Here is a 27,877-nt window from a genome sequence, read left to right on the forward strand (position 1 = left end):
AATATTATTACAATGCAGCTGAAAACAATTGCTCCCTGCCTGTGAGATACCCTAATTTTCCTCTACTATAGACATAAATCCTTATAGACTGTGCCCAAGCAAGATAATTTGCCCCATCTAGCTTAACTGTGGTAACACTAGTCAAAACGGAATCTACCGAGCCAAGCCCGGAAACTAGCACCTGCTTGAACTCACTTCCGTATTGCTCCATTAATCAAATGAAAATAAAAAAACAGAAATTTGGTCTTTATAAACTTACTTGAAGTGAAACTAGTACCCAGATACTTGAAAACTAGGGTTTCACTACGTCCGGTTGTTGGGGAGGAAGAGAGAAGATGCAGCCGCTCCTACCAGAGCTTCCCAACCTCTTCCAAAACTGAACCACCCTCTTTTAGAAGTCAGGAGGCACCTCCCAAGCACAGAGCGCCACACCCAAAGCTTCACTTTTACCTGTAACTTCGAAAATCCCTAATCGGCTAGGGTTTTGGGCAGAAACAGTACAACACCACTTCTTGGCAATTTCCAGCCAGATTTAAACTCTCCAAATCCTCTACCAACTAGGCAAAAGATCCTCTGAACTATAGAGAAGCTATCTCTCCATACACTCTCTTAATCGAAGGGTGTATGGGAAAATAGAAAGAAAAGAAGGAAGAAAGAAACCTGCTCTGATACTAAGATGTAAATCAGTCCTCTAAAACTGATGTAAGAAAAGAAGAGAACAGCAGCACAAAAGAAAGAAGATGGAGAAAAGAAGAGGAAGAAGAAGAGTTCGAATATCTCTTCCTCCCTCCTTCTCTAATCCTTTTACTAAACTTCAACCTTAGCATAATTACAAGTATACCCTTAAGTGGGCGACCAGCTAGGCAGTAACATAAAGAGGACTAGAAAAAAAGAAATAACTGGCCCATTAAGATAGGCCCATTAGCTAACAGATAAATAAAAAACATACTACAAGAAAAGATACTAGGGCCCATTCGGCCCGGTCTCTTTGCAAGTGTATATGATTCAGTCCTCGGGGGAGGTAACATCTCGTGCCTCTTCCTAGGCTGATTGTATTTTCTTTATTTGAATTAATAAAGCTACTCTCATTTATCAAAAAAATGCAGTTTTGGCAAGTCTTAGAAAATCATGAAGTCAACATTTTGTGTTTTTCTTTTTTTTTTTAATAATTAGAAACAGTGAATTGTACTAATAAGATAAATGAAGGCAATTACACATATCCAAGCATCCTATGCATAGGGGTATAAATACCTCAAGTTTTATATCAATATTATTACAGCACTGCCGAAAACAATTGCTCCCTGTTAGCCCCATGTTTGGCTAAGGTATCTGCCAAACTATTTGCTTCTTCTAGCCCATCTTACAATGACTTCCATCTCCCTTGCTAAACATCTCACCTCCCTTAGCTTATCTGTAGCTCCACAATCCCAGACTGTTTGTATGCCTTCAGCCTACAACCAGTTTAGAGTCTCCTTCCAGCAAAAATTGCCTGATATCGAGTTGCTGCATGTCTCAAACCTTACAAGAGGGCCAAATTTCTGCCCTCAAGGGGTTACCTATACTAATTGGGCTTGAATGTAGTGCCAATATTCCTCCACCATAATTCCTAAGTGCCCCTCCAATTCCCGAAGTCCAGGATTATGACTTCAGCTTCCACCAAAGTTTAGCTTGACTCTGTTGTGAGCTGGTGGAGTCCAATCCTCTTGGATGGTGGGTCTAGTGTTGTAGATGTCACAAACTCCATACTATGGTTGCTCATGTGGCTTGCATGATCATTCCCCTTTCTTGGCTGTCTTTGGAAGTTAGCATTAAAAAGGCTTACCACATCTTGAGGAAGTTTCAACCTGCATCCATAGTTTTCAAGGCACCAAGGCGATCCTAGGCGACAGGGGAGCGCTTAGTTGCCTGGTCGCCTAGGCATTGCTTAATGTCTAAAAGAAAAATAAAATAAAAATGGGATGAACCCCAATTTTTGCCGTTGAAATGGAAATACAGAAGAGCAGAGCCCTTATCTTTCTTCCAGAAAAAGAAACAGACCCGTATTTTTTGTTCCAGAAGAAGAAGAGAGGAGGAGGAGGAGGAGGAGGAGGAAAGAAGAAGGGGCTGAGCCCCTGTTTTTGCTCCAAAAAAAGAAAAAAAAGGGGTGGAACCCCTGTTTTTTGTTCTAGCAGCAGCAGCAGCAGAAGAAGAAGGAGAGGAGGAGGAAAAAAGAAGGGACGGAGCCCTTGTTTTTGTTTCAAAACAAGAAAAAAGAAGGGGCGAAGCCCCTGTTTTTTGTTCCAGAAGAAGAAGAACGAAAAGTATACTTTCTGTGATTGATTTGCCTTCTTCAAAGACATACAACTTGGAACTTGACGAGGATATCTCTTGAACTCGTTTTTGAATACCATATCTATATCTCTTAGAACTCATCTTCGAATATTTTATCTATCATAAATCTTAAAAAGATAAGAAATTAATAAAAAAATTATTATAATATGAAAGAAATAAAAATATTGATTCGGTGCATCATGTCTATATTTATATTATAGACTTAAAATATAAAAAATATTAAATATGAAAAAATTACAACATGTTATAGATACATAATATGGCGTTTGGGCGAGGCAAGACCCAAAAAGCAGCTACATGCCTAGGTGCTCGCCTAGGCGTCACCTTGACTACAAGATACAAATCAACAAAAGAGAACCATTCCCAAGTCAGCATTCTGTCTTGACACTTGCAAAGTTGAAATTTTGAAATTTATCAACATATCAAGTAGAAAATAAAGAATAAGGCAAAAAGAAAAGGAACTTGAACCTATTCCAAAAGCAATTCTATTATTCTTATTCTTATTCTCATCGATGACAAAATAGAAAATCTTATTCTCATCAGTATGGAGCAGAGTGTTGGGCAGTCAAGAAACAATATGTCCAGAAAATGAATGTGGCAGAAATGTGAATGCTAAGATGGATGAGTGGAAAAACTAGAAATGATAGGATTAGGAATGAAGTTATCCATAAGAACCTAGGAGTAGCTCCAATGGGTGATAAAACGAGAGAGAGTAGACTAAGATGGTTTGGGAGTGTGCATAGAAGACCACCAACTGCATCGGTTAGAAGAAGAGATTTGTTACACATCAAGGGGCTAGAAGAGCTCAGGGTAGACTAAAAAAGATGTGGGTAGAAGTAGTAAGAAATGATTTAAGCACTAATCATTTAACAGTGGATATGGCTTTTAAATAGAATAGATTGGCGAATGATGATGATTCTGTAGTTTATGAAGGCTTCAGATTACAAAGGAAGTTAATCATGTTTTTTTGCTTTGGATTATTGGTCAAGGAGTATGTTGAAGCAGCTAAGCAACTGCTAGAGATTGTTATGTACTTGGGAGCCTCTGGCTTGTTACTTCTGAATGTATAGACAGCCATTTTCTCTTGTATTATCAAATCATGAAATTAAGCCAATGCTTTCACCTCTAAAGGTACTTACCTACTTCGTATTTTATCCATATCCATTGTTTAATCTAAGAAGACTTTAAATTGACAGAATGTCGTAAACTAGAACTTTAGTTCTCTAGGACAAGAAGTAGATGAGTCACATGAACAGCTAGGGAACTACTGGAGTACTAGCAAATGATTAGGTTATCCTAATCTCTCTGTTTCTATGAAGACCCTTGGGGGATTTGAGTTTTATTGACTTCTACATAACCCATTTCCATTTTGTTTTACTGGCATTTTCTAGTCTCATCAACTACCTCTTTTTCTCAACTTAGAAGAAACCTTTCAGTGGGTTTCCCTTGGAAACCTTCTTTAGGAATATCCACTCGTAAGCCTTTCTGCTGACTCTGTGAAAAGTGGACTAGTGCTCCTCCAATCCTAATCAGATAGCATTCTTTAATCATGTATTGTATGCTTGGTGGAAATATAGTTCCTGACAAATGGTGGTTATTATTGGCTGTGGTATGTTTGAAGTCTGTCCCTTTCACATATGCTTTGGTGATTAAACAAATATTGGTAAATGAACTTACTAATATCCTTTCTCTGAGAAACCTATCAAATAATATATCCCATATTTGAGAAGATTGATATGTATTTTGTATTTTATAAGGGGAACCATTTTTATTATTCTATTTAATTACAAGTTAATTTAATCATACAATTTTTCATCATATGGGTGTTTGCTAGGCACCTCCACACAGTTTTTATAACCAATCTGAAATTCATGAATGAACCAGGACAATAAGAGGTTTTGGGGATAGAGTCTACCAAAAAAAAAAGTTTTGGGGATAGGCATGTGCATTTTTCTTTTTTGTTTTTCATTTGTTTTACAAATTTTTGTTCTCTTTAATTCCATATGTACCCAAAAAATGATCTTAGTAAGGCAGTGAAGCAGAGCCATATATGGTGGAAAATACCTGTTACGACAGCTTTTCTCTCTACTCAACAAAGAATTATTCCAACTGTCTGGGGTTGGCTACATCTTCATCCTCCAAGCCTTATCCCAACTATATGGGGCCAATACATGAATCCTCTTCACCAATCCGTTCTGTTTAATTCCATATCCATTGTTAAATTGTTTGGCACTCGAATAATTTCTGACTATAGTTCTACCAATGTCCTTTTTGGTTTACCGCTAGCCGTTCTGCCCCCTTCTACTTTCAACAAATCACTTCTTCCTACAAGTGCTGTTGATGGTCTTCTACGCACATGACCAAACCATCTTAGTCTATTTTCTCTCATTTTATCACCTATTGGAGATACTATTAGGTTCTTTCAAATGACTTGATTTTTTTATTTTATCCTTCTAGTTTTTCCATCAGCATATGCATTTATTCGTCACCCATTTTTGCAATGTTTCTTGACTGCCCAATACTGTTTTATAGATTTTCCTTTTAATCCAAGTGGTATTCACCTATCACATAAAACTCTGGATGCATCCCTCTATTTTGTCCTTCCTACTCTAATTTTATGTCCAGAATTCTCCTCAATCTCGTCCATGCTATGAATTATTGAACCAAGGTACTGGAAAAAGGTTACATTAAGTTATCTCTTGGTCTCCAATCCTAAGTGTACCCTGATTTGCATTCCTATTATTATTAAATTTACATATCATATATTTATTAGTTACACTTATTTTGAAAGCTTTTGATTTTAATGCATTTTTTTAACTTAATTTTCTATTAAATGCTTCATAAACCATCATTTAAAACATAACATGCACCATGGGACCTTCTCAACCTGATGAAGACCCATCTTAACTATAAAATCTGATGTTCCCAGTTCCCATAAATGTTCTAACAATGGTCATATTGTTTGTTAGGCTGTTGAGTTACTTGATCCCTAACTAATAACCAAACTCATTGCATTTTCCCCAATCCTCTCTTTAATGCCACTATGCACCAGAAGAATGATCTTAGTAAGGCAGTGAAGTTAGGCCATATATGGAGGAAAATGTCTGTTATGGCAGTTCTTCTCTATTGAACAAAAAGCAGAATCCCAACTGTTTTGGTTGGCTACACGAATCATGTTTTGGCATTTTACTTGGCATTCTACAAAAAGCACAATCCCAAGTTTTTGCATTTTTAACCCCAATATTTTAACACCAATCATTCCAAGCATTATTTGATGGTCTGAAGAAAATACAACCTTGCCAGGGGCAAGAAACAATAGACAGACATAATGAGGAATAAGCTGTAATTGGATTGGATTTACGAAATCCAAGTTCTATTTGATATACACATTGAACATCCGAATCCGATTCAAAAATCCAATCAAATTTGTGACATGTAGATTTGAATTCAAATCTGTTGGATCCACTGTGCTATCGGATTTAATTCATCTCCTATTGATGGTTTGGCTTGGATAGGCTTTGATCTACTACAAGGAAATAGATTATAAAACTCAGGAAGTCAGAAGACTTCCTTAGTTAATTTTATGGCCCAAATCAATATATAATGGCCAATTCTAAGGAACAGTTGCTCATTTTAAGATAAGAAATTCATGCCAATTGTCACCCTTCAAAATAAACATTATTAGATTGCCATGCTAATCCAGAATCTGGATTTGTACTGTTTCAAATCAAACAGAAAAACAAAAGACAACATACATCAATACTATATACGAACATAGAAACCTAATAAGAAAACATAACAGATAAATTTTTTGAAAATAAATGAAAAAGAAAATTCATTAGAAAGAAAGAAGGATTACAAAGGAAGGTGATAAGAAATCACCCCAAAGAGAAAAGAAAAGAAACCCCAAATGCAACCTCATAGAACAAAAACACAAATCCCCCTCCCCTACTTTCTGAAATTAGAACTCACTCCACTCGATTACAGTTCTTCCTATGCCCACAGAAGAACAAAAGGTAAAGTCTTCAGTTCCCACCACCTGACCACCTTGTCTCCTACCTCTGAAACTTTCTTCCTTCAAAAGTGGCAGTCATTTTCTTCAACTTCTCAAGACTTTTCTTGCAAACTCCTCACCCCCTATGAAACAAATCCCCAATATTTTACTCACTTCTCTAATGACTTCTCTTGTAAATTCTTCAGCAGTCAGCATCAGCAGGCATTGAAATGCAGAATGGGAACGGTGGCAGCTTCACTAGTTTTTTTGAAGATTAAAAATAAAATTTTATTGAAAGAAATGAAAACTGATTACAACCAGACATGAGTGCTAAGATAACACTCAAAACCAGCTACAGAAGGGACAACAAAGACACAATCAAACACGATGAAAACAAAGACCCCCCACTGCAAAAACATCTAGTCTTCGGCTTTAAATGTCTCATCATATCTGTCGTCGTCGTTCTCATCCCAGACCTTTCCTCCTTCCTTACCAACTTCTTCATTCTCTCTTCCCTTTTGCTCTTTTCAAGTACTTCAAAAGCTCTGTAGCGAGCTCCTCACCTCCCCTGAAAAATAAACCTAAGCTCTTGCCAATTTTAACCTCCCTGTCAACCAGCTCTTAATCTCCACTTTATCTCTCTTCTCCTCTCCAGCTAGTTGACACAAAGTGAAACAACTCTCACTAACTCTACCCCCCTCCTTATTCCCTGACCCTAGCCTAAACTCCAGACCTTCCCTTTGCTGGAGTCGGTGTTTTCTCCCCTGCTGTAGCTTGAAACTCTTCCCCCCTCCTTTCATCACCCTTTTTCTTTTTTTAATCTACATCTTTTAGTCTCTTCCTCTTGTAGACTCTCTTATATTTATTGGAAGGACCTGCCTCAATAAACCTGTTTTTTAGCCTTGAAAATCCTTCATTACGTGGACAAAATGAAGCTTGTTTGTCTCTCTGGCTTTCTTCATCTCTTCTAGAGGTTAAATGCCTCCTTCCTTGTTCTCGTTTCTTCTCTGACCTAGATCGACCCCAATCCTCCCAATTGCAACTTCAAGCTTTTGGAACTCCTTGCACTCTGCTAATGAAACAGTTTCCCCGTCCTTGTTCAAAGTCTCTTTTGAATCCTCAGCAGTCAGCACAACAATTTGCATTTGGTCTCTTGTTGTTGCCTCCTTCCTAACCATTCTTTCCTAACATTACTTCCTTGCCCTCTCCTTCCCACCTTTCTGACTCCATTACTGCTTTTTTTTTTATGTCAAACTCCATTACTGCTTCCTCCAAGCCCCCCTCCCTTCCCTTCTTCTGGCCTTCTAAACAGCCAGCGTTTTGATCCTCCATATCCATTCTCCATGGTTGAGATGAATTAGGAGATAGCTTGACAACGAAATCACCGAAAGAAATAAATTTACCTGTCTACTGACCATCTTGTCTCCTTTCTTCCACCACTAAATTCCTTTGGATCGAAATTATTCTTGTAACTACCATATTGAGCTCTGTTCTTGAAATCTTCACAAGCAGCCTTAGCAATTATATTCAAGATCCACTTACCAGTATTCTGAAATTGAACTGTAAGCCCAGATCTTCAACTATGTTTGAGTTTTCTCTTGTTCAAAACCCTTAACCTGCAATAATGCTTCTTAGATATCACTTTGTCTCTGTCAAGGAGCCTGACTCTCCAGACATGAACTACGTTCGGCCTTCCATCACTACCTCCAGTCCAAGACGCCTCCTCGTCTTCTGAAGTTCCAAAACCCACCTTTTCTTTAACCGCCCCAACCCTCTCCCTTTTTTCATCTTCCTCGTGTCCCAGAGGACTATCCTTCCCCCTATCACTGTTGCCTTCTAATAAAGGGCAACCCTTAATAGCCCCATTTGTCTTCGTAAATGCCTCATCACTTGAATTCACACGGGCCCTTCCACTTTCAACACTTTTTGGGACTCTTCGATCATTAATCTCGATGTACCCAAAGGTAACATCCCCAACCAAACCATTAAAGTTTTTACTTCCAAAAATGCCCTTGTCTCCAACCTCGCACCCTTCCCCTTTGACCTGACTGTGTCTTCCCTCCAAAACCACCAGATAGCAGACAGACCTTAGCCTCCACACTCCACCTCTTCATATTTTCAGTCCATCTTACTGGGTATGAACCTTCTATGACCAGTCTTAAGTTGAAACTTTCACCAGCGAATCAAAGGGACAGGGGTGTTGGGACAAGGTGGATTTCATCAGTTTTGATTAAAATATGAGCAACAATCAAATTCCTCCATGAGATTGTTCTAGGATCAACAAATCTAAATCTTCCCCAAGCATCTCCTATAGCCTTGAAGGTTTGAAGACTCCACACATTCAAAGGGATCCCAGACAGTAATCCACACCATGTTTAAAGGACCCATATCCCTGATTACTCCAACTAAAGGATTTGACCTTCCAATTCTGAGGTCAGGATAGCGAAACTTATTTTGTTCACTCCTTAGGACATTGTTTGCCTCCACGCTTATGAAAGTGAACAAAAAGAAGCCAGTATTCAGACGTCTGACCTAAAAAGGCTTCCCATGTTGCCACTCAGCAGCAGCAGCCCAATCTTCAATCTTCTCCACGTCTGGATCGGAGTTAAATAAACGACCAACCAGACTATGATCCAGGAGCCTGAGTCACTCTAATATCTCCATCTGGATTTGCTATCATTTAATATTGTTATTCCTAATAAATTTTACTGCAACATAATTTTACTTCATACTGTTATTCCTCCAGAAAGTATATCCTACCAGAATTCCTACAAGGCACACATTCCATGAATGAGCTCTTTGTGAACCAACTTTATCCCCATGGCAATAGGTTGAGGCTTGGCTGTTGAGCACTTGAGCTGTCAGCTTTAGAACTTTGAATCTTCAATTTTGATATGCAGAGCAGTAGTCGGCAGAGGCGCTGAGGTAAAAGGCAGAACAATGAAAAGGGTTTAGGGTTTAGGCAGTTGGACATTCTAATCTTTCTAACAGGGACACATGGTAACGATGTAATGGGAAAGTGTACCCTTTTACCTGTTTTAATTATAAATAATAAGCATATATTATTTAGTTATAAATAATAAACATACATGGTTTTAAAAACCAACCCAGAACTGGAACTGTTTTGCCACCGGTTTTCGGGCCAGCAATTCGACCATCCAGTCTGAACAGACAACCTGTAGCAATGTGAAAAAAAATAAAAATAATTAAATAAAACAGAAAAGACGTTGCCTAGGCTGAATGGGTTGACAGTTCGACCAGTTGGGTCTGTGGGTCACTGACCAAGTCAACAGTTTTTGGCAAAGGAATGGTTCAGGGGTGAAATGTAATCGGTTGCCTGGATGGTTTCCAGGCCAAATGGTCTGGCTGTCTGAGTCAAAGATGGTTTGGGAACCATGAGTATATATAATTTAATTGGATTTGGATTGTTATTAGATTGAAGTGCAGTAATAATTGGGCTTCGTTTGCTCCATATGATTCCAATTATATAAAAATCCCACTGGAATCTGAATAATGGAGTTGGAATTGAATTGAGTTACAGATTTACAGACTCCATTGACAGCCCTGTAGCATACGTACAATTGTAGTTTTCGAGGTGGCAAGTTGAAGTTGGGCAACAGAGGGCGACTTGTTGCCTTGTCACCTAGGTGTTGATTTTTTAAAATAAAAAAATATAAATCCTAGGGTAGTTTCCTATGCTTCATACCAATAAGCATTAATCTTTAAGCAATAATTACAATGGTCCTCATGAAACAACCATGAACCTCATTAAAACATGATATTTTATGTGTGCTTTTATTTGTCAATTGGATAAAATCTTCAATCTCTTCCTTTCTTATTGGTTTAGGTTTTAAAAGTGTTCAAGATTGTCACTAAATTGTGTGTCAATTGAACCCAAACAAATAAAAAATAATAAAAGAAACTAGTATAATAAACCCACAAAATGAATAATTTATTGTAATACTATTATTATCATAAAATAAAAAAATATAAAACTACTATGTGGTATCTTATAGATAAATATGTAATTGTTGGGTCTATTTATGCGTGCTGGCAGGATTGTTCTGATTCCATAATGGAAATGGAAGTTCAGACTCATAGATGTAAGTGTCTGTTATAAAAAATATCATGTGGTGTCCTATTATCCTGATCCAATAATGGAAACGGAAGTTCAGACTCAATTTATATCACAATTTACAAATATGGCCTCCTACTAGAAAATTTTACCTAGTCTCCTTGAGATTATATCTTCCTTTATTGTAAAATGAGTAAGCTTTTATTCTGCCATGTGTTTCTTGAAAAACTAGATCGAAAAGATGCTGGTTGATGATGTTGGAGGTCGCACCTCTCCATGAGACTTGCACAGTTGTACCTGATTTTATCCACTTTCTAATAAAATTACTTCATTTTATCAACCCCCCCCCCCCCCCCCCCCCAATCTTGTATCATCTATCCTGTTTATGGATTTCACAAGTAGCTCCTTTGGAGATCTATCTTTGGTTCTAATGATAGTATAATCGGTTAAATGGTCCCTGGAAGCAACTTGCCACAACACCAAGTAGTGGTGTTAAGTAGGCAAGGGTTCCCACATCCTTCTAGGTGGGGGTGGGTAAAGAAGCTAATGGATGTGGCACTAAACAAAAGAATGGTTAAACAGGATTCATGTTTAAACCGACCCGTCATTTTCAGAGAACGCTCTAACTTGAGCACAAAAAATACACTTCAGGATCCATGATCAAGAAAGTTTGGCAAAAGTTTTAGTGCCGGCTACCAACCTGATGTAACCCTCCTTTATCTGCGCTTGGGATTGATGATGGAAGACAAGCTTATACTGGCGGTGTTTCTCAGTCTTCTAATCTGCCTTTTAATTTAAAAGGCTGCCAAAATTTGGCCCCAGTTATCTGGAGTCTTGGGAGGTGGACTAGATAAAAGACCTAACCTCTGGTATTTTGTGTGTTGAGTCTCAAACATGCAATTTTCATTCTTGGCTGCTTGAGCTTTTACCATCACACTAAGCAGTGGCCTGCTCTGGTCTATCTCTTAATTTCTTTAATATAAGACCTAACCTCTGGTATTTTGCGTGTTGAGTCTCAAACAAGCAATTCTCATTCTTGGCTGCTTGAGCTTTTACCATCACACTAAGCAGTGGCCTCCTCTGGTCTATCTCTCAATTTCTTTAATATAAATTGCTTTTGTTTATTTTTCATAAAAAATTACTTTTGCTTATTTAGAAAACCTTTGCTGATGACAAGATGTGCAAACCCTGATTCCTAATGCAGATATGCAATGACGGGTCAGTTGACACAGAAGAGTGATGTATATAGCTTTGGTGTCGTCCTTCTGGAACTTCTTACTGGTAGAAAACCTGTTGATCATACAATGCCTCGTGGGCAGCAATCTCTTGTCACCTGGGTGAGTACTCTAATTTTGTCAAAACATTACTATGCATGAATAAAATATTTTTGAAATTAGAACCATTTAATGTTGAACTGAATAGAACTTTTTTGACCAGGCAACTCCAAGACTAAGTGAGGACAAGGTTAAACAATGTGTGGATCCAAAGTTAAAGGGTGAATATCCTCCAAAAGGGGTTGCTAAGGTCTCTCTCTCTCTCTCATAGTTTGTATTTCTGACATGTACAGAAACTACTACAATAATGTTGTAACCAATAGGTAGACGTTGGTAGACTTTAAAATCAACTAATCAATATCTCTGGAATAATTCCATTGCATAGCTAATGACACAGATATACAGGGAATTCCGTGCAACCAAGGATCTCCTCTTAGAAGTGTCGATTAATCTGTTTCAATGTCTGAATGTATATATTACATTCAGACAGAGCAAGATCTTTACCTCATTCCAGTGGATAGAATTTTCATGTCCAATTATATATTTGACCAATTGACCCCAAGGCATCGAGTTTCGTAAACTGTGTACCACCATTGAGTTGGAGAAGTAACTTATTTGTTAACTCTGGGATTTGGTCATTAAATGATATGGTCCACATTAGAGATATGAAATCGAGGAGTATCTTCCTGCTTCCAATTGTTGAGCGGAGATTGTGGAGTGTTTGTGACATCATTCCTTCCAAAATGAACACATTTAGAGTAGTGTTTTTTGACAACCTTGGTTTTATTTTTGAAAACAAAAGTAACTGCCACATCAACAAAAACAATATAATTTTACTAATGTGGCAGTTTTGTTTTCAAAACAAAATCAATCATGTTGTCGAACACCTCCTTAGTCATTTAAAACTGCACGTGTACTCTTGGTTGGATGTTTAATGTCATCCCACTGGCTGTGATGCCCCTTGGAATGTGCAACATAATGATCTTCCACACATGTGAAGCGTTGATAGAAGCTGGCAAGGCATGCATTTATGTATGATTTAAGTACTATTAGGAGTCTTTACAATTCGAAATAACTGACATGTGATGGTTATTTTTGTTGATCCAGCTTGCTGCTGTGGCAGCCTTGTGTGTGCAGTATGAGGCCGAGTTCCGACCAAACATGAGTATAGTCGTCAAGGCTCTCCAGCCACTTCTCACACAAAAGTCTCCTGCACCAGCACCAGCACCTGAGAATTAAGATTCAGGGAAGCTGGCATCGGGTTGTTTTCTATTGCGCATGTTGAAATTCTGCGTCTTGTGTCATTGTGTAGTGTGGTTTCGTTATTCTCTGGCCTATTAGCCAAGGTTGCCTTTGTATGTATTACTAATACTATTATTTTATTTGTTTGCTCGAAGATGAATGGGTAAAGATCGGGTGGGTTCTTGCAGATTGCCAATATGTTTGGTTGCCAGCCTGTATGGGAGGGTTGTCAATATTCTTCTTTCTTTTTTATCGCTCTCTGCTTTATGTGATTGGTTCGTCACGATTGACGACTATATGGGCTAACCACTTTAACTGCTTAGCGCTTAATATATCAGCATCTCATCAAGATTCAAAGTATCGACACGTCGGGACCCTCTCATATGCCCCCTACAGTGGGTGTATTGGAGGTCTGACTGGTTCAGGGGGTAGAGGAGCCCTAAACCACCCCCTCCCTCACCTTAACTGGTTGTGAAAAAAAAAAGCAATAAAAATGAGTATCTATTGCCCGATACACCCCTACCGACGTATCAATATTTTGAACCTTGCCTCTCATATGCACTTCAGCACTTGGATATAATGTATCAATCAAGAGTCAAAAACGTTATATAGAATTTTACAAATTATTACACGCATAAAAGCCATTAATATGTTTTTATATATTTAAATTAAATTATTAATTAATAGTTATAAAAATATAAATTAATTTAAAGTAAAATTAGATGCATGAGATTATAGAAGACTTATTCTTATTTTTATAAATTAATAAAAAGTTAAAAATCAAATTTGGTATAAATGTTGCAAATGGATTTGATATATCATTATTTGATTAGTATTTTTAAAATATTGATTTTAATGATCTATTCTTAATTGGATAAATTACAATTGTCACTATATTTTGATGGTATTATGGTAATGATACTTCGTTCCTTGAACTTTCATTTTTGACAAATGCCAACCTTGAGCTTTTAGATTCTCACGCTTTGCTTCTGTTGGCATTGCCCGTGGAGAAAATAACGTGAACATGAATTAGGAGTGAGACTTGCACATTTGTTATTCTTCTCCAAAATTTCAGGATCCTCGACCATTATTGATAGAGATTCAAAATTTAGCACACTAGAAACGAGATCAAATCAGCCTGTACAAGATTGTCCCCCACAACATCTCACAGCACATCCCTGCTGTGTATTGGGAACATCTCCCAATGGTAATACCAGAAATGATGATGTCATCATCAAGAGATGTTTTTAATACACGGTGGGGATGTACTGTGGGGGGGGGGGGGGGTTGATTTGAACTCACTAGAAACGTGTAATGTTCTAAAATGGTTCAAAAGTAGTTACAATTGCACTACACAAAATTTCAAGGGTTTAGAACTAAAAGTTGCAAATTCAAGTGAAATGTGTTTAGGGTTTGAATTTAGCTTGGACCTTTATAAAGAATGGTTTAGATTCAAAATTATTCTCAATTGGAAAGTTTTAGACTTCCCCACTCTTTGAATAGGGGGGATTTGAGGCGTTGAATGGGTAAAAGAAGAAAAGAAAAAAGCATAGAGAAGCTCTCTTAGGGGTGGGTGGTAGTGTACTTAGTTGGAGTTTTGAAGAAAGAATTTCTCCGAGTGTGGGAGGGACGTATATATCGCAATCATACCATCACGGAATCACCACGGTCACCATCATGATTATATTATCACAGGATAATAACCATGGTTATGCTATTGCAATTAATCTATCATAGGATAATCGCGGTCACACAATGAAAGCTAATCATGATCATCATCCTCATATATAATAAACCATGGTCCTCGACCAAGGCAAAGCTGTGATATAAAAGTAAAGCCTACAAAAGATAGAGATGTTGTACATGCATGTGAGATCTACATAAATGCCCTACACACAACACGTAAGATTGTAGAGGAAGTGGTAATTGTAGTCTGCACAGGCTAATAACTGGTCCCCACCCTATGATCTGGTGCCTATCCATCGAATTAACCTAGGCATTTGAGCCATTAACCACCTTAGGAATATCTCGGAATCCCTCATTCCATTCACTTATAAGCCCTTCTCCCCTTTTATAAATAGAGTTCATTTTTATGGGAAAAGGGATCAATCTTCTGCCCCATGTTTTCTTGACCGAACCATAATCTTTAGTCTCCTTCTCAACTTCAGAGCCAAGAACACGACCACCACTACTTTACATGAAGAATCTCCAGTTGAAATTTCGTCTTGAGAAGAAGATGCCGCCAAGAAAAGTAGTGGTTAAAGAATAGATTTAGCAACAACCTCTGCTGGACGAGACACTATTGGAGTCACCTGTCTAACAATTTCTAAGGTTTAAGTGTTTGGTTATTTGTAATCATGATTGCCCAGGCTCTACTGTGTCAACTGAAACATGATACGCCGAACTATAAGACATATCAACTACCAAAACATATATAGTCAACTAATTGTGAAAGAGAAGACAGAGAGACATAGTCAATTACCCCAAAAGGCATAGTTGACTACTTGTAACAATCAGGGCATAAAAATGCCTTGTTTAAGAGAAGTAGTCAACTATCCAAAAATGCATAGTTGACTAACTTGGATAGACAGAGTTTAAGTTGATATCAATAGGAGGAACTAGTTAATGGGAGAAAAAAAAGATTCCTTCATCTAATAGACAACTATAAAAAATTTAGTAGTCGACTACTTTAAAGAAATTTGACCATTTAAAGGCTTAAATAACTATTGCTATCTTTGGTAAGCTTTCTAGCATGTTGAAGAAAATTTGAATTATTTTTAAGAATGGAAAAATCCCTTTAATGGATATTGATAAGATTGTTTCTAGAAGAGCAAAGATTAGAAAATTGTTAAGCATAAAGTCAACAGAAAAGAATTGGAATTCCTTACTAGTCAAATGGGTTTATGTCAAGAAAAGAGTAGAAGGCCTAAGAAAACTATTGTCAATGTCCCTCACATATGATAAACCAATCAGACGATATAGTGAACCATGGGTCTAGTCTCTCCAACAAAAACCTAGACAAAGTAAGTCAAGGATCTAAGTCATGACTATAATTAGTGTCCAAGTACAAGAAAAATTACTTGCGGATCTACTGCTGAGAAGCTTAGGTTACTTTTGTCGTCAAGATAATAAGATGGTAAGAGCCTTAACCTTAACCAAGGCAATACGTTCCTACTGTTTTAGAAAGAATCATAGTGCTCATTTTTATTATTTTAAAAGGAACCCAGATAAGGCTATAGTTAAATGGATCCTAAAGGAAACTCAAGTGACCTACATAAGAAAAAAATCGTTGGGAAACACCAAGAATACTTGGTTAATACCTATAGTCGACTAACCAGAGCAAGATAGTCGACTAGAAGATGCTTATCAATCGACTGCCAAGTCATTTTAGTCGACTGCTTGGAAACAATCAAGCAAGACAAAGAGGGGTAAAAGAAGTGAAGAAGCTTGGGTGATCATCCCTGCAGAAGATATGATCAAAGAGGGTTTTTATTTATATATAGAGAAGGAGAATCAAAATATCAAGATACCTTCTCAACCTATGACATACAGGAGGAGAGGTTAGTCGATTTTGAAACCCTAAAATTGGAAGGATTTGATGTAAGAACACCTCTAAGTAACTTAGATTGGGATTCTTTGCTCAGCTATAAAAAGCCTATCTACCTTTTGTAAGTGTTGTGGTTAGGCTATGTGGCAGTGGTCTCCTTGAAAGACAAAGGAAGACCAGAGGTAAGGAATCAACTAGAAAACTAGGGCAAATGGGAGTGATGAGATAGCTGAGTAAAATGATCGGATGATCCAATGATTAGATGAATCGATGATTGAATGAATCGTTGTGAGGAGGGCTTCCATTTATAAGGTGGGATCCTAAGGTCCCAAAAGGAAGGCGTTAAAAGAATTTGACTCTCATTAGGAAAGGGAATATTAGTTCCGTTGTCGGTCATTAAGGGGCACTGCTAGGGTTTCGCCACATGTCTTACGAGATCTCTCAATGGCTGACTTTCGTTTCATTTGAGGATTCTCAAAATCCGCGTGCGCTACCTCTTGTGACCCACTTAATCGACGTGGCACTGGTGACATCATCATCCAATAGTTGTATTTTACTAAACCTACATGGCACATTGTCACTCGCGTAATCCTAAAGTTGTACGTGTTAGATAGTGTATGCCCTTAGCTCCAATCAGAATGATGTACATTATGACATTTATTGTAAATTAATAAAGTACATATTTGATTAATGTTATTGTGGTGTGTTTCTGTGTAATACCCTTAAACTAGACACATATGAGATTAATTTAGAATCTTCACAGCTGTTGGATAGATCTGGAGTGATTTATCCTGCCAAGGCTGACACTGATGTGCCGCTAAGTTAGTTGGGGTGGCTTGTCTCAGTTGCTATGGTGAGACCTGAGGTACATGCAGTGTGGGTTTTCTTGAAACCCTGAACAAGACCAAAATTTCAGTAATGCCCTGGACCTTGGAGATAGATGGGCAAAACTGGAATATTACACCTGACCCCTAGACTCGATTATGATACTGCACTAGGTGTGAGATTGGGCTATCTTTGATATGCCGATCAGTGAGATCCTTAGAGGGGGTCAAAACCTGGGTATGTTGGGACAGTCCAAAAATTCATCTAAGTGGGTGATCATAGTGACAGAATCAGCTCCTTTGTTGGACAAAGTGAATGATCGGGGATGCATTTTCTCTGATGGAAACCAAAACTGTCGGCAATTGATTTAAGCCGTTGAAATTTGTTTTGCAAAATATATTTATATAAGGGTATACATATATATATATATATATATATTTATGTTTTCAAAATGTTTGCAAAAAGGTTTTAATTCCCGGGATCCATGTGAGTAGAGAGTGCAACACTGTTCCTTGCAGTCGAGGGAGAGGTCCTCTCTTGTCAGGCAGTGTTTGATCATTATGGGCTGAGAGGTTAAGTGTAAAGACCATTGAGGGTAATACCTGATGGGCTAATCTTGCATCTACCCACAGTCCTTGGGTTTTTATAAGGTGGCTTGACCCAAGGACCATTTAGTGTAAATGTTGGGCCCATTAAGAGCCCATGGTGATGGACTCAGGGGTTCACTATCTCCTATAGTGAATTCAGCCAGGCCTTGTAACAGAGGCTGGGCTGAACCCATGTGGCTGATGTGTAGATCAATGTTTGAGTCCCACACCATACAAGGATACCCAACTAGGCAGTAGTTTGGAGGATAAGTGAGAACATGGATTTAATGGGCCTAAAGCCCAATTCGAATTGGTTTAATTTGATTAATTAAAGAGGGGCGGTTCTGGGATTTAAATCAGCAGATAGGATAAGGAGTTATACCTATCCACTCAGAGAGTCTAGATCCAAATAGAGATTTGGATCAGGAAACTCTTAATTAGATTAGGAGGGCTGATCTTTATCTGCAGATAAGATAAGGGTTTATCCTTATCTCTTAAAGAGAGTATAGATCCAAATACAAGATTTGGATGAGGAAACTCCTAATGGGATTAGGAGAACCTCTCTTTAAGGCTATAAATAGAGGAGGAGGGCAAACCCCAATTCACCCCAATCAGATTACACATTCAAGAGAGAAGACAACTCCAATTGGATTGACACCATCTTCTGCTCTTGCCTTCTCCTATTGCTGCCACCATAGCCTGTTCAATCTCTACTTGTAGGAGCGATCAAGAAACGTTCTTAATATCTGTTTTTGGAGAAAAACTGATATGAAGTCATGCTAACTCACCCTCTATTGAATTCTTGCTGAAGAGTATGGTTCTTGCTGAAGAACCACCTACTGATTCTGCTCCACCCTACCCTGTGTCATCTTCAGTGGGAGCAGTCTTTGGCGTTTTCCTTGGGTGTGAACACCTTTGTTGGGAGTTACTGCTACTCTGTATCAGGTATATCCCTCTCCTACCTTTTGGTTTTATATCTGGTCTGATTTAGGGTTTAAGATTGATCATTGAAAATGTAGTTTTCTAAAACAGGGAATGTGATTCCCATATGGGAGAGAGAAATTTTTGAAAATTTGCCCAACCTACCTGCAGGGTTCAGCCATCCATATAATGAATCTCTCATCCCTTTAGTACGTGTAACAATTATTTAACTCTGGTTCACAGTAACTTGCAGTTCTGTAATGGTCTCGAGTTCATCGCAAAACCACGCGTATTCGAAGTTCATTGCAGAACCATGCACATTCAAAGTTTATTGTAGAACTGTGCGCATCTAAACTTTATCATGGGCTTACATTAGCTAAAGTTTATCTTGACTTGTGTCAAGTACAAGTTTATCACGATTGTGCGATAAGTCATATGTTCATTGCAGGCGTTCGATGAGTTATAAGCTCATCACAAGTAACCGATGAGTGATGAACTCATTGCAAACATTCAAGTGGCATCGGTTTGGTGTCTTTTGCTTTTGACGGCTTGATTGATCACAATGTACCTACATTAGCCCCCCTGTTTATTGGTAAGTGGGAACTTACTGATAAGCATTCTGCCCATAGACCTACCTTGAGGTTTGTAGGGAATCGATGTAAGAAGAGGTTAGTGGTGTGTATTGATTTTTGTGTGTTGGGTCCCGTAATCACTTTCATTTTGATTAAGTCTTACGAGTGTGAAGGATAATTCATTTGGGTTCTTCTCAGCCCCTTGCCTATTAGCTCGAAATCACCTAATAGCTATTCTAGTTAGGCACGTTACATCTTAGAAAACCCCATGTACTGTTGTCTTTTGTGGGATTCCAGATTTTGGCATTTTGCAGATTGCTTCATGGACCTTCCTAGTAAAGAGGGGGTAAAATATGTGAAACCCCTTTTGGAGCATTGGTGCTGCCATACCTACACATTCATGGGTGTGTTCGGTGAGTTCATGATCGCCATTGAGGACATTGTTGCCTTATCTGCATTACACATTGGTGGGGGTTTCAACCTTAGGAAGATGGGATCCTATCTTAGATTGTAGAAGCTGTTACTGCAAAACCCTAGGTTGAATTCTTGTAATTCAAGATTAGGGTTTCCCCCTATCTTAGTGATTAAGAAATCTCCTAATCCTATTAGGAGTTATCCCAATCCAAATCAGTATCTGGATAAGGGATAATCTTAATCCTATCTACAGATTAGTTCAGCCCACTCCTGATCTTATCAGGAGGTTACCGGATTGAAATCACATTTGAATTTGGTCTCCAAGAGTGGATAGGGTTAAAACCCTAATCCTTTAGCTAACCCTAATCCCATATATGCCCCTTAAGTGGGTGATCATATCAGCCCAGGTTGAAATGGGCTTTAGGCCCAATAAGTAATCAATGCTCAATAAGTTTCCAAACTACTGCCCAGTTGGGCTTCTTTGTATGGCGTGGGACCCAAGCATTGATCTACACGTCAGCCACATGGGTTCGGCCCAGCCTTTGTTACAAGGCCGAGCCGAATTCACTAGAGAGCCCAGTGAACCCCTTGAGCCCATCACATGGACTCTATGGGCCCAACACTTACACTAAGTGGTCCCTGGGCCAAGCCATCTTATAAAAACCCAGGGACTGTGGGCAGATGCAAGATTAGCTCATCAGGTGCAACCCAAAATGGCCTTACACTTAACCTCTCAGCCCATAATTATCAAACACTGCCCGGCAAGAGAGGAACTCTCCCTCGGCTGCAAGGAACAGTTTTGCACTCTCTGCTCACATGGATCCCAAGAATTAAAACCATTTGCAAACGTTTTGAAACCGTATAAGTATATATCATATGTATAAAATTTGCAAAACAAAATTCCAATGATTGAAATCAACTACTGGCAGTTTGGTTTCCATAAGAGAGAGTGCATCCCCAATCATTACCTTTGTCTGACAAAGGGACTGATCCTGTCACTATGATCATCCACTTAGATGAATTCTCAGACTGTCCCAACATACCAGGTTCTGACCCCCGCTAAGGATCTCACTGATTGGCATATCAAAGACAGCCTAATCTGACACCTAGTGCAGTATCATAATCAAGTCTAGGGGTCAAGTGTAACTTTATAGTTTTTCCCATCAATCTCCAAGGTCCAGGACAATACTGGAAATCTGGTCCGATTCAAGGATTCAAGTAATCCTACACTACATGTGCCTTGGGTCTCACCCTGGCGGCAGAGACAAGCCACCCCAACACTTGGCAGCACACCAGTGTCAGCCTTGGTAGGATAAATCTCCCCCAACTTATCCAACGACTGTGAAGGTTCTAAACTAACACGAGTCTCATTAAGTATCCAGTTTAAGGGTCTTACACAGAAATATACCACACAACATGAATCAAACATGTACTTTGTTTAATTACACAAAAAGTCAAAAGTACATAAAAAATGATTGGAGCTAAGGGCATACAAAACTGTCTAACAAGTAATCATATTACTAAAATAAACAGTATATCCATAAGCACACAGTTTAGAAACAGAAATCAAATTTCTTCTTATGTTTTGTACATAAAGACAATCTTTAAGTACAAGAATTCCTTCTCTAAAAACTAATTATATGTTTCTTGTTGCCCTAGCTACAAAACTTGCAGTTGTTCCCAAGAAGAGCGTCACTTCCCCTTCACTTAGCCTTCTACTAACTTTGAACCCCTATAGTGAATTACACGCATGAGTTGAAGCCCCGGACACTAGGACACAAAAGTGACTAACAAATTAGTTTCTATGACACAAGTTTCGAAGTTACCTTTCTTAGATTCCAGGTAGGCGGGACAGTTTATCTTCCAGTGGCCTGCCTGCTTGCAGAAGTGACAGGCATCGGATGCCTTGTCTTTCTTCAGCTTCTTAGGTTTGACAGTTTTCTTCTGAGGCTTCTTTGCCTCCTTTTTTTCTTGCCCAATTTGCTAGCTTCAACAAGCATAGCCACAAGCTCATCCTTTTTTTATCAAATCCTCGGCCCTCTACAACATATTGATGAGTTCCTGAACGCTAACATTCAGCTTGTTCATATTGTAGTTCATTATGAACGGATTAAAGGAAGGAGGCAGAGAATTAAAGATGGTATCCACTTGCGTGGCAAGATCTAGCCCGGATCCAAGGGCTTCAAGTTCGTTGATGTAGCCCATCATCCAAAGACAATGTTCATGAACTTTCTGCCCCTTGGACATCTATGTGGTCATGAACAACTTCAAGACCTTCTACCGAGTAGAAGGATTGTGCTCTTCGTACATCATCTTTAAACTATCCAATATGTCCTTGGCTAGTTTGATCTGATCGAACTGCCTCTATATTGGATTGTCTAGGGAGGAAATGACATAGCAACGGGCTAGGGAGTTTTTATCCTCCCAATCTTGGAATTCCTCCCTTCGGGCATCAGAAGCCCTATCACCCGAACGCTCCGGGGTAGGCTTTTTTAACTACCTTATCCAACTTCTCAGAAGTTAAGACCAGCATAAGGTTTATATACCTATCGGCATAGTTTGGGTCCTTAAGCTTGTTATCATCATGCAACTTAGAAAATTGTCCATTTGCCATTTTCTCATAAAACAACAAAACATTAGTCCACAACCTTAGTTTGATTCATGTTACCTACATAGATATGGCTTTTAATCTATGTTCCATTTCCATTTGTTCATTTTTGAGATTTCCCTCCTATTTCAGTGATGGAGATGACAAAAAATGTCTCTGGAAATGTGGGAAATCACATAGGGTGCGTGGAACCAACTGTTTCAGCTGCATAACCCCACCACCTTTCTGTGACGGTTCATATCCACTCATCGCATGAGTTTCCCTTTGGCCTCTACCAGACAAGGTTCAGAGCCATTTTCAGATAAACCTTTTTTTCTAGTGAGTGCTCACCCATCATATTCAGGTTACGCCATGGTACCATGAGAGAGTTTCCATTTTCTGGTGAAGCCCCTCCCACATCGATCTATGACGCCCCTATCATCTTATGAAAGACTCTGACAGACCCAACAACAAATGGATAGCTCAATTTTATGGTGCGTTTCCTCATTACTGAAGGACCCATCATCGTGCTAATGACAGAAGGCCTTTAGAGAGTTCATCACATGAATCTCCCTATCACACGCACACATATTTGCTAGAGGGAACAAAATTTTATGCCCTAGCTAATTTAGGTCAAACCAAAGTGGCTCCCATTGACTTTCATAAAGTCAGATTTGAGGTGGCCCAATTCAGCTAGGGTTTCCGCACGCGTCCCTTTTCAGGGTTATGGGTCCCACCATGAAAGGAAGGGGTCATCCAATGACCGTATGGGACACCATGGCAATGATGTGCATTCAGCCATGGCGTGTGCAAGAGCCACTAACGTATCATCACGGGCCAAGTGTTTATGGCCCATGGTCGCAGTACATCAAACATCCACACATCACATGAAATTGAAGAAATGATCCAATCAATTAACTGTTAGAAAGTTTTGTATGCCCTTAGCTTCAATCCGATTTGATGTAGTTTTGTTATTTAGTGTAAATAAATAAAGTGCATGTTTGATTCATGTGGTTTGGTATAATTCTGTATAAGACCCTAAAACTGGACAGTTATAGAGAGACTCGTGTTAATTTTAAATGTTCACAGCCATTGGATTAGTCTAGGGAGATTTATCCTGCCAAGGCAGATACTGGTTTGCCACCAAGTGTTGGGATGGCCTGTCTCGGCCACCAGGGTAAGACCCAAGGCACATGTAGTATGGGATAACTCGAATCCTTGGACTGGACCAGATTTTCAGTATTGCCCTGGACCGTGGAGATAGATGGGCAAAACTAGAAAGTTACACCTAACCCCTAGACTGGACTATGACACTTCACTAGGTGTCGGATCGGGCTGTCCTTGATATGCCAATCAGTGAGATCCTTAGCGGGGATCAAAACCTGGGTATGTTGGGACAGTCTAAGAATTCATCTGAGTGGGTGATCAAGTGACAGGATCAGCCCCTTTGTCGGACAAAGGTAATGATCGAGGATGCACTCTCTATGATGGAAACCAAATTGCCGACAGTTGATTTCAATCGTTGGAAATTTGTTTTGCAAAATTAATATATACATATCTATATATATTTGTACGGTTTCAAAATGTTTGCAAATGGTTTTAATTCTCGGGATCCATGTGAGTGGAGAGTGCGGCACTATTCCTTGCAGCCGAGAGAGAGGTCCTCTCTTGTCGGGCAGTGCTTGATCATTAAGGGCTGAGAGGTTAAGTATAAGACCATTTAGGATAGTACCTGATGGGCTAATCTTGCACCTACCCATAGTCCCTAGGTTTTTATAAGATGGCTTGGCCCAGGGACCACTTAATGTAAGTGTTGGGCCCATATGGTCCATGTGATGGGCTTAGGGGCTCACTGAGCTTTTCAGTGAATTCGGTTGGGCCTTGTAATAACGGCTGGGCCAAACCCTTGTGGCTGGTGTGTAGATCAATGCTTGGGTCCCATGCCAAACAAAGAAGCCCAACTGGGCAGCAGATTGGAAACTAGTTAAGCATTGAACACTAAATGGGCCAAAAGCCCATTTCGAGTTGGGCTGATATGATCACCCATCTAAGGGGCGGATCTGAGATTAAGGTTAGCAAAAGGATTGGGCCTTTAACCTTATCCACTCTGGGGACCAAATTCAAATCAGATTTGAATCTGGTAACCTATTGATAAGATCGAGAGTAAGCTAACTTAATATGCAGATAGGATTAAGATAATCCCCTATCCAAATACAGATTTGGATTGGGATAACTCCTAATTAGGAGGTTTCTTAAGCAAGAGAAACAGAAGAAACCCAAACAGAGAAAAAGAGATTTTTGAACCAAGGGTTCAAGCAAGAAAGCATCCTGCGAATTGAGATAAGATCTCATACACACTCTAGAGAGAAGAGGAAAAAATTCAGCCATCTTCGTCCTAGGAGTTCTCCTCCAGCCGCCGCCATTCCTTCTTGCAACATTTGATCTTTTAGAAGAAAGAAATCAAGAAATCAATTCTTGACATCAGTCTTGTAGAAAAGAATGTAAAAGTTTTGGTGCTCAGAGTTTGCAGAGGGTTCTTGAGATGGATCCCAGTGCGTAGGATGCACTCTACTGGTTCCGTTCCACCTACAGCTGTGTCATTTTTAGCTGGAGCGGATCTTGGTGTCCTTTTTGGGCAAGAACACCAACTTTGGGAGATACTGTTTCTTTGGATCATGTATAATCCTCCCTTTTCTTTTTGGTTCAGATCTGGTTCGATTATGGTTCAAGTAGGATCCTTGAATATTGTATTCTAAATTTAGGGAATACGATTCCCAATTGTGAGAAGGTAGGAAAATTTTTGAAATTTGCCCACCCATTTTGCAATCTTTTTGGCATCCATAAGATGGATCCTACCATTCTTTCAGTGGTATCAGAGCCATAGGTTCAAATCATGAACCAAAAGAAAATCAGATCTGAACCTGCGCAGATGGACAAAAGTTGTTCTGCCAAGATTTGTGCATATTGTTTTCTTTATTTCAAGAAATCGTTTCTTGTTAAGGGCGATAGATTTGAAATTAATTTTTGTTAAATCCAAAATTTATTTAGAACTATTCTTTGTTTATTTTGTTTTAATGGGCTGTTCAAACCTAGAGAATGCAGTGCAGATTTGGCGCAGATGGTCTGCGCACCCTTTTTCTTTATTTTATTTAATTCGGCTGTAAATAATTTTTTTTTTATTTTCTTGACTGAATGTATAGGATTTGATCAAGAATGTAATTAATTAATTAATAAAAATAGGATTTCTGTTTCTTTTATTTTCTTGATTAAAGAAGAAGGAAGAAGGCGGCGCTGGAGATTTGCAGATGGAGAAATCGATTTCTGCGATATGCAATTTGTGAAACTGCATTGGCCATATTGGTGTTGACCGAATCACAAGGCTAGTAAAGGATGGTCCTTTGGATTTTCTAACCATAGAAAATCTTCCCACTTGTGAGCCTCCCTTCAAGGTAAGATGACTAAGCGGCCATTTGACGGTAAGCTTGAAAGATCTGAGGCACACTTGACCTAATACATACTGATGTATGTGGTTCCCTTAGTGTTAGGACATGAAATCAACACGTGTATTTCATCACCTTTACAGATGATTTTTCACGATATGGTTACGTGTACCAAATGAGACACAAGTCTGAATCCTTTGAAAAGTTCAAAGAGTTTAGACAGGAAGTAGAGAAACAGTTAGGGAGAGAAATTAAGGCTCTTCGATCAGATTGAGGTAGCGAGTATCTCTCTGACGAATTATGGGACTACTTAAAGGACAACGGGATAGTGTCATAATTAGCTCCTCCTGCCACACCTCAACTCAACGGTGTTTCATAGAGGAGGAATAGGACATTGTTGGACAAGGTCTGGTCACTTCTCGTATGCTCAGAATTACCCACATCCTTCTAGGGATAAGCATTAAAGACTGCTATCTACGTACTAAATCGGGTTCCAACCAAATCGGTTCTGAAAACTCCATATGAACTATGGACTGCAAGGAAGCCAAGTGTAAGACACTTGAAGATTTGGGGTTGTCCTACACACGTTCAAAGAACAAGCGTGGACAAGTTAGAATCCAAAACCAGTCGTTGCCTATTTATAGGCTACCCAAAAGATTCGGTGGGTTATCTATTCTATGACCCAAGTGAGCAGAAAGTGTTCTGCAGTCGAAACACCCAATTCTTAGAAATCGAATACATCCTGGACACCTATCATCAGGAAATAGTTCTTGATGAGGAGAGCTCAGGAGCAGTGGGAGATGTCCCACAAGTTCTAGGGAGTGACCAACCTAGAAGGTCCACTCGGGTATCCAGGCCACCAGTCCGATATGGTTATGGCCAGGATAGTTACCTGGTGGAAGCCTTGACTGGTGAGGAGGATCCCATAAATTATGCAGAAGCTATGTTAGACATAGATTCCCCGAAGTGGGTGGGGGCCATGAGAGATGAAATGGACTCGATGGAGACCAATGGGGTCTGGACTCTAGTAGATCCACCCTCCAGGGTAAAAGCAATTGGTTGCAAATGGATCTACAAGCGGAAGAAGGGCTCCGATGGCAGGATTGAGACCTACAAAGCTCGTTTGGTGGCAAAAGGTTATACTCAGAAAGAAGGGCTCCGATGGCAGGATTGAGACCTACCACGTACTACGAGAGATCGTTGGTAGAGGGGACATCCTAATTTAGAAGGTAGCATCAACGGATAATGTGGCAGACCCATTGACTAAGCCACTGACATAGAAGGTGTTTGAGAAACACGTGGAATGTATGGGACTCCGACTTGTACCAGATTGAACCTAAGTGCAAGTGGAAGCTGTTAGATAGTTTTGTATGCCCTTAGCTTCAATCCGATTTGGTGTACTTTTGTTATTTAGTATAAATAAATAAAGTGCATGTTTGATTCATGTTGTTTGGTATAATTCTGTATAAAACCCTAAAACTGGACACTTATAGAGACTCGTGTTAGTTTTAAATGTTCACAGCCATTGGATAAGTTTGGGGAGATTTATCCTGCCAAGGCTGATACTGGTGTGCCACCAAGTGTTGGGATGGCCTGTCTCGGCCACTAGGGTAAGACCCAAGGCACATGCAGTATGGGATTACTCGAATCCTTGGACTAGACCAGATTTCTAGTATTGCCCTGGACCTTGGAGACAGATGTGCAAAACTGGAAAGTTATACCTGACACCTAGACTTGATTATGACACTTCACTAGGTGTCGGATCGGGCTATCTTTGATATGCCAAACAATGAGATCCTTAGCGGGGATCAAAACCTGGGTATGTTGGGACAGTCTGAGAATTCATCTGAGTGGGAGATCATAGTGACAGGATCAGCCCCTTTGTTGGACAAAGGTAATGATTGGGAATGCACTCTCTCTGATGGAAACCAAACTGCTGGCAGTTGATTTCAATCATTGGAATTATGTTTTGCAAAATTAATATATACATATATATATTTGTATGGTTACAAAATGTTTTAAAATGGTTTTAATTCCCGGGATCCATGTGAGTGGAGAGTGCGACACT

At 39.2% G+C, this 27,877-nt stretch overlaps 1 protein-coding gene across 2 annotated transcripts in view; it reads left to right on the forward strand.

Moving 5' to 3' along the window:
• The window catches only part of LOC148865491 (protein CYTOSOLIC ABA RECEPTOR KINASE 5-like), a 42,291-nt gene extending 29,177 nt beyond the window's left edge, over positions 1 to 13,114 (forward strand). For both annotated transcript variants that reach the window (XM_088976724.1, XM_088976723.1), the window contains exons 6-8: positions 11,605 to 11,737; positions 11,838 to 11,924; positions 12,782 to 13,114. In XM_088976724.1, coding sequence (XP_088832850.1) covers positions 11,605 to 11,737; positions 11,838 to 11,924; positions 12,782 to 12,913 — 352 coding nt within the window. In that variant the 3' untranslated portion in view covers positions 12,914 to 13,114. The remainder of the gene's footprint in view (positions 1 to 11,604; positions 11,738 to 11,837; positions 11,925 to 12,781) is intronic.
• The last annotated feature ends 14,763 nt before the right edge of the window (positions 13,115 to 27,877 follow it).

Source organism: Nelumbo lutea, chromosome 3, assembly GCF_056320005.1.
Source record: "Nelumbo lutea isolate HS-2025 chromosome 3, American lotus-T2T, whole genome shotgun sequence".
Classification (NCBI taxonomy): domain Eukaryota; kingdom Viridiplantae; phylum Streptophyta; class Magnoliopsida; order Proteales; family Nelumbonaceae; genus Nelumbo; species Nelumbo lutea.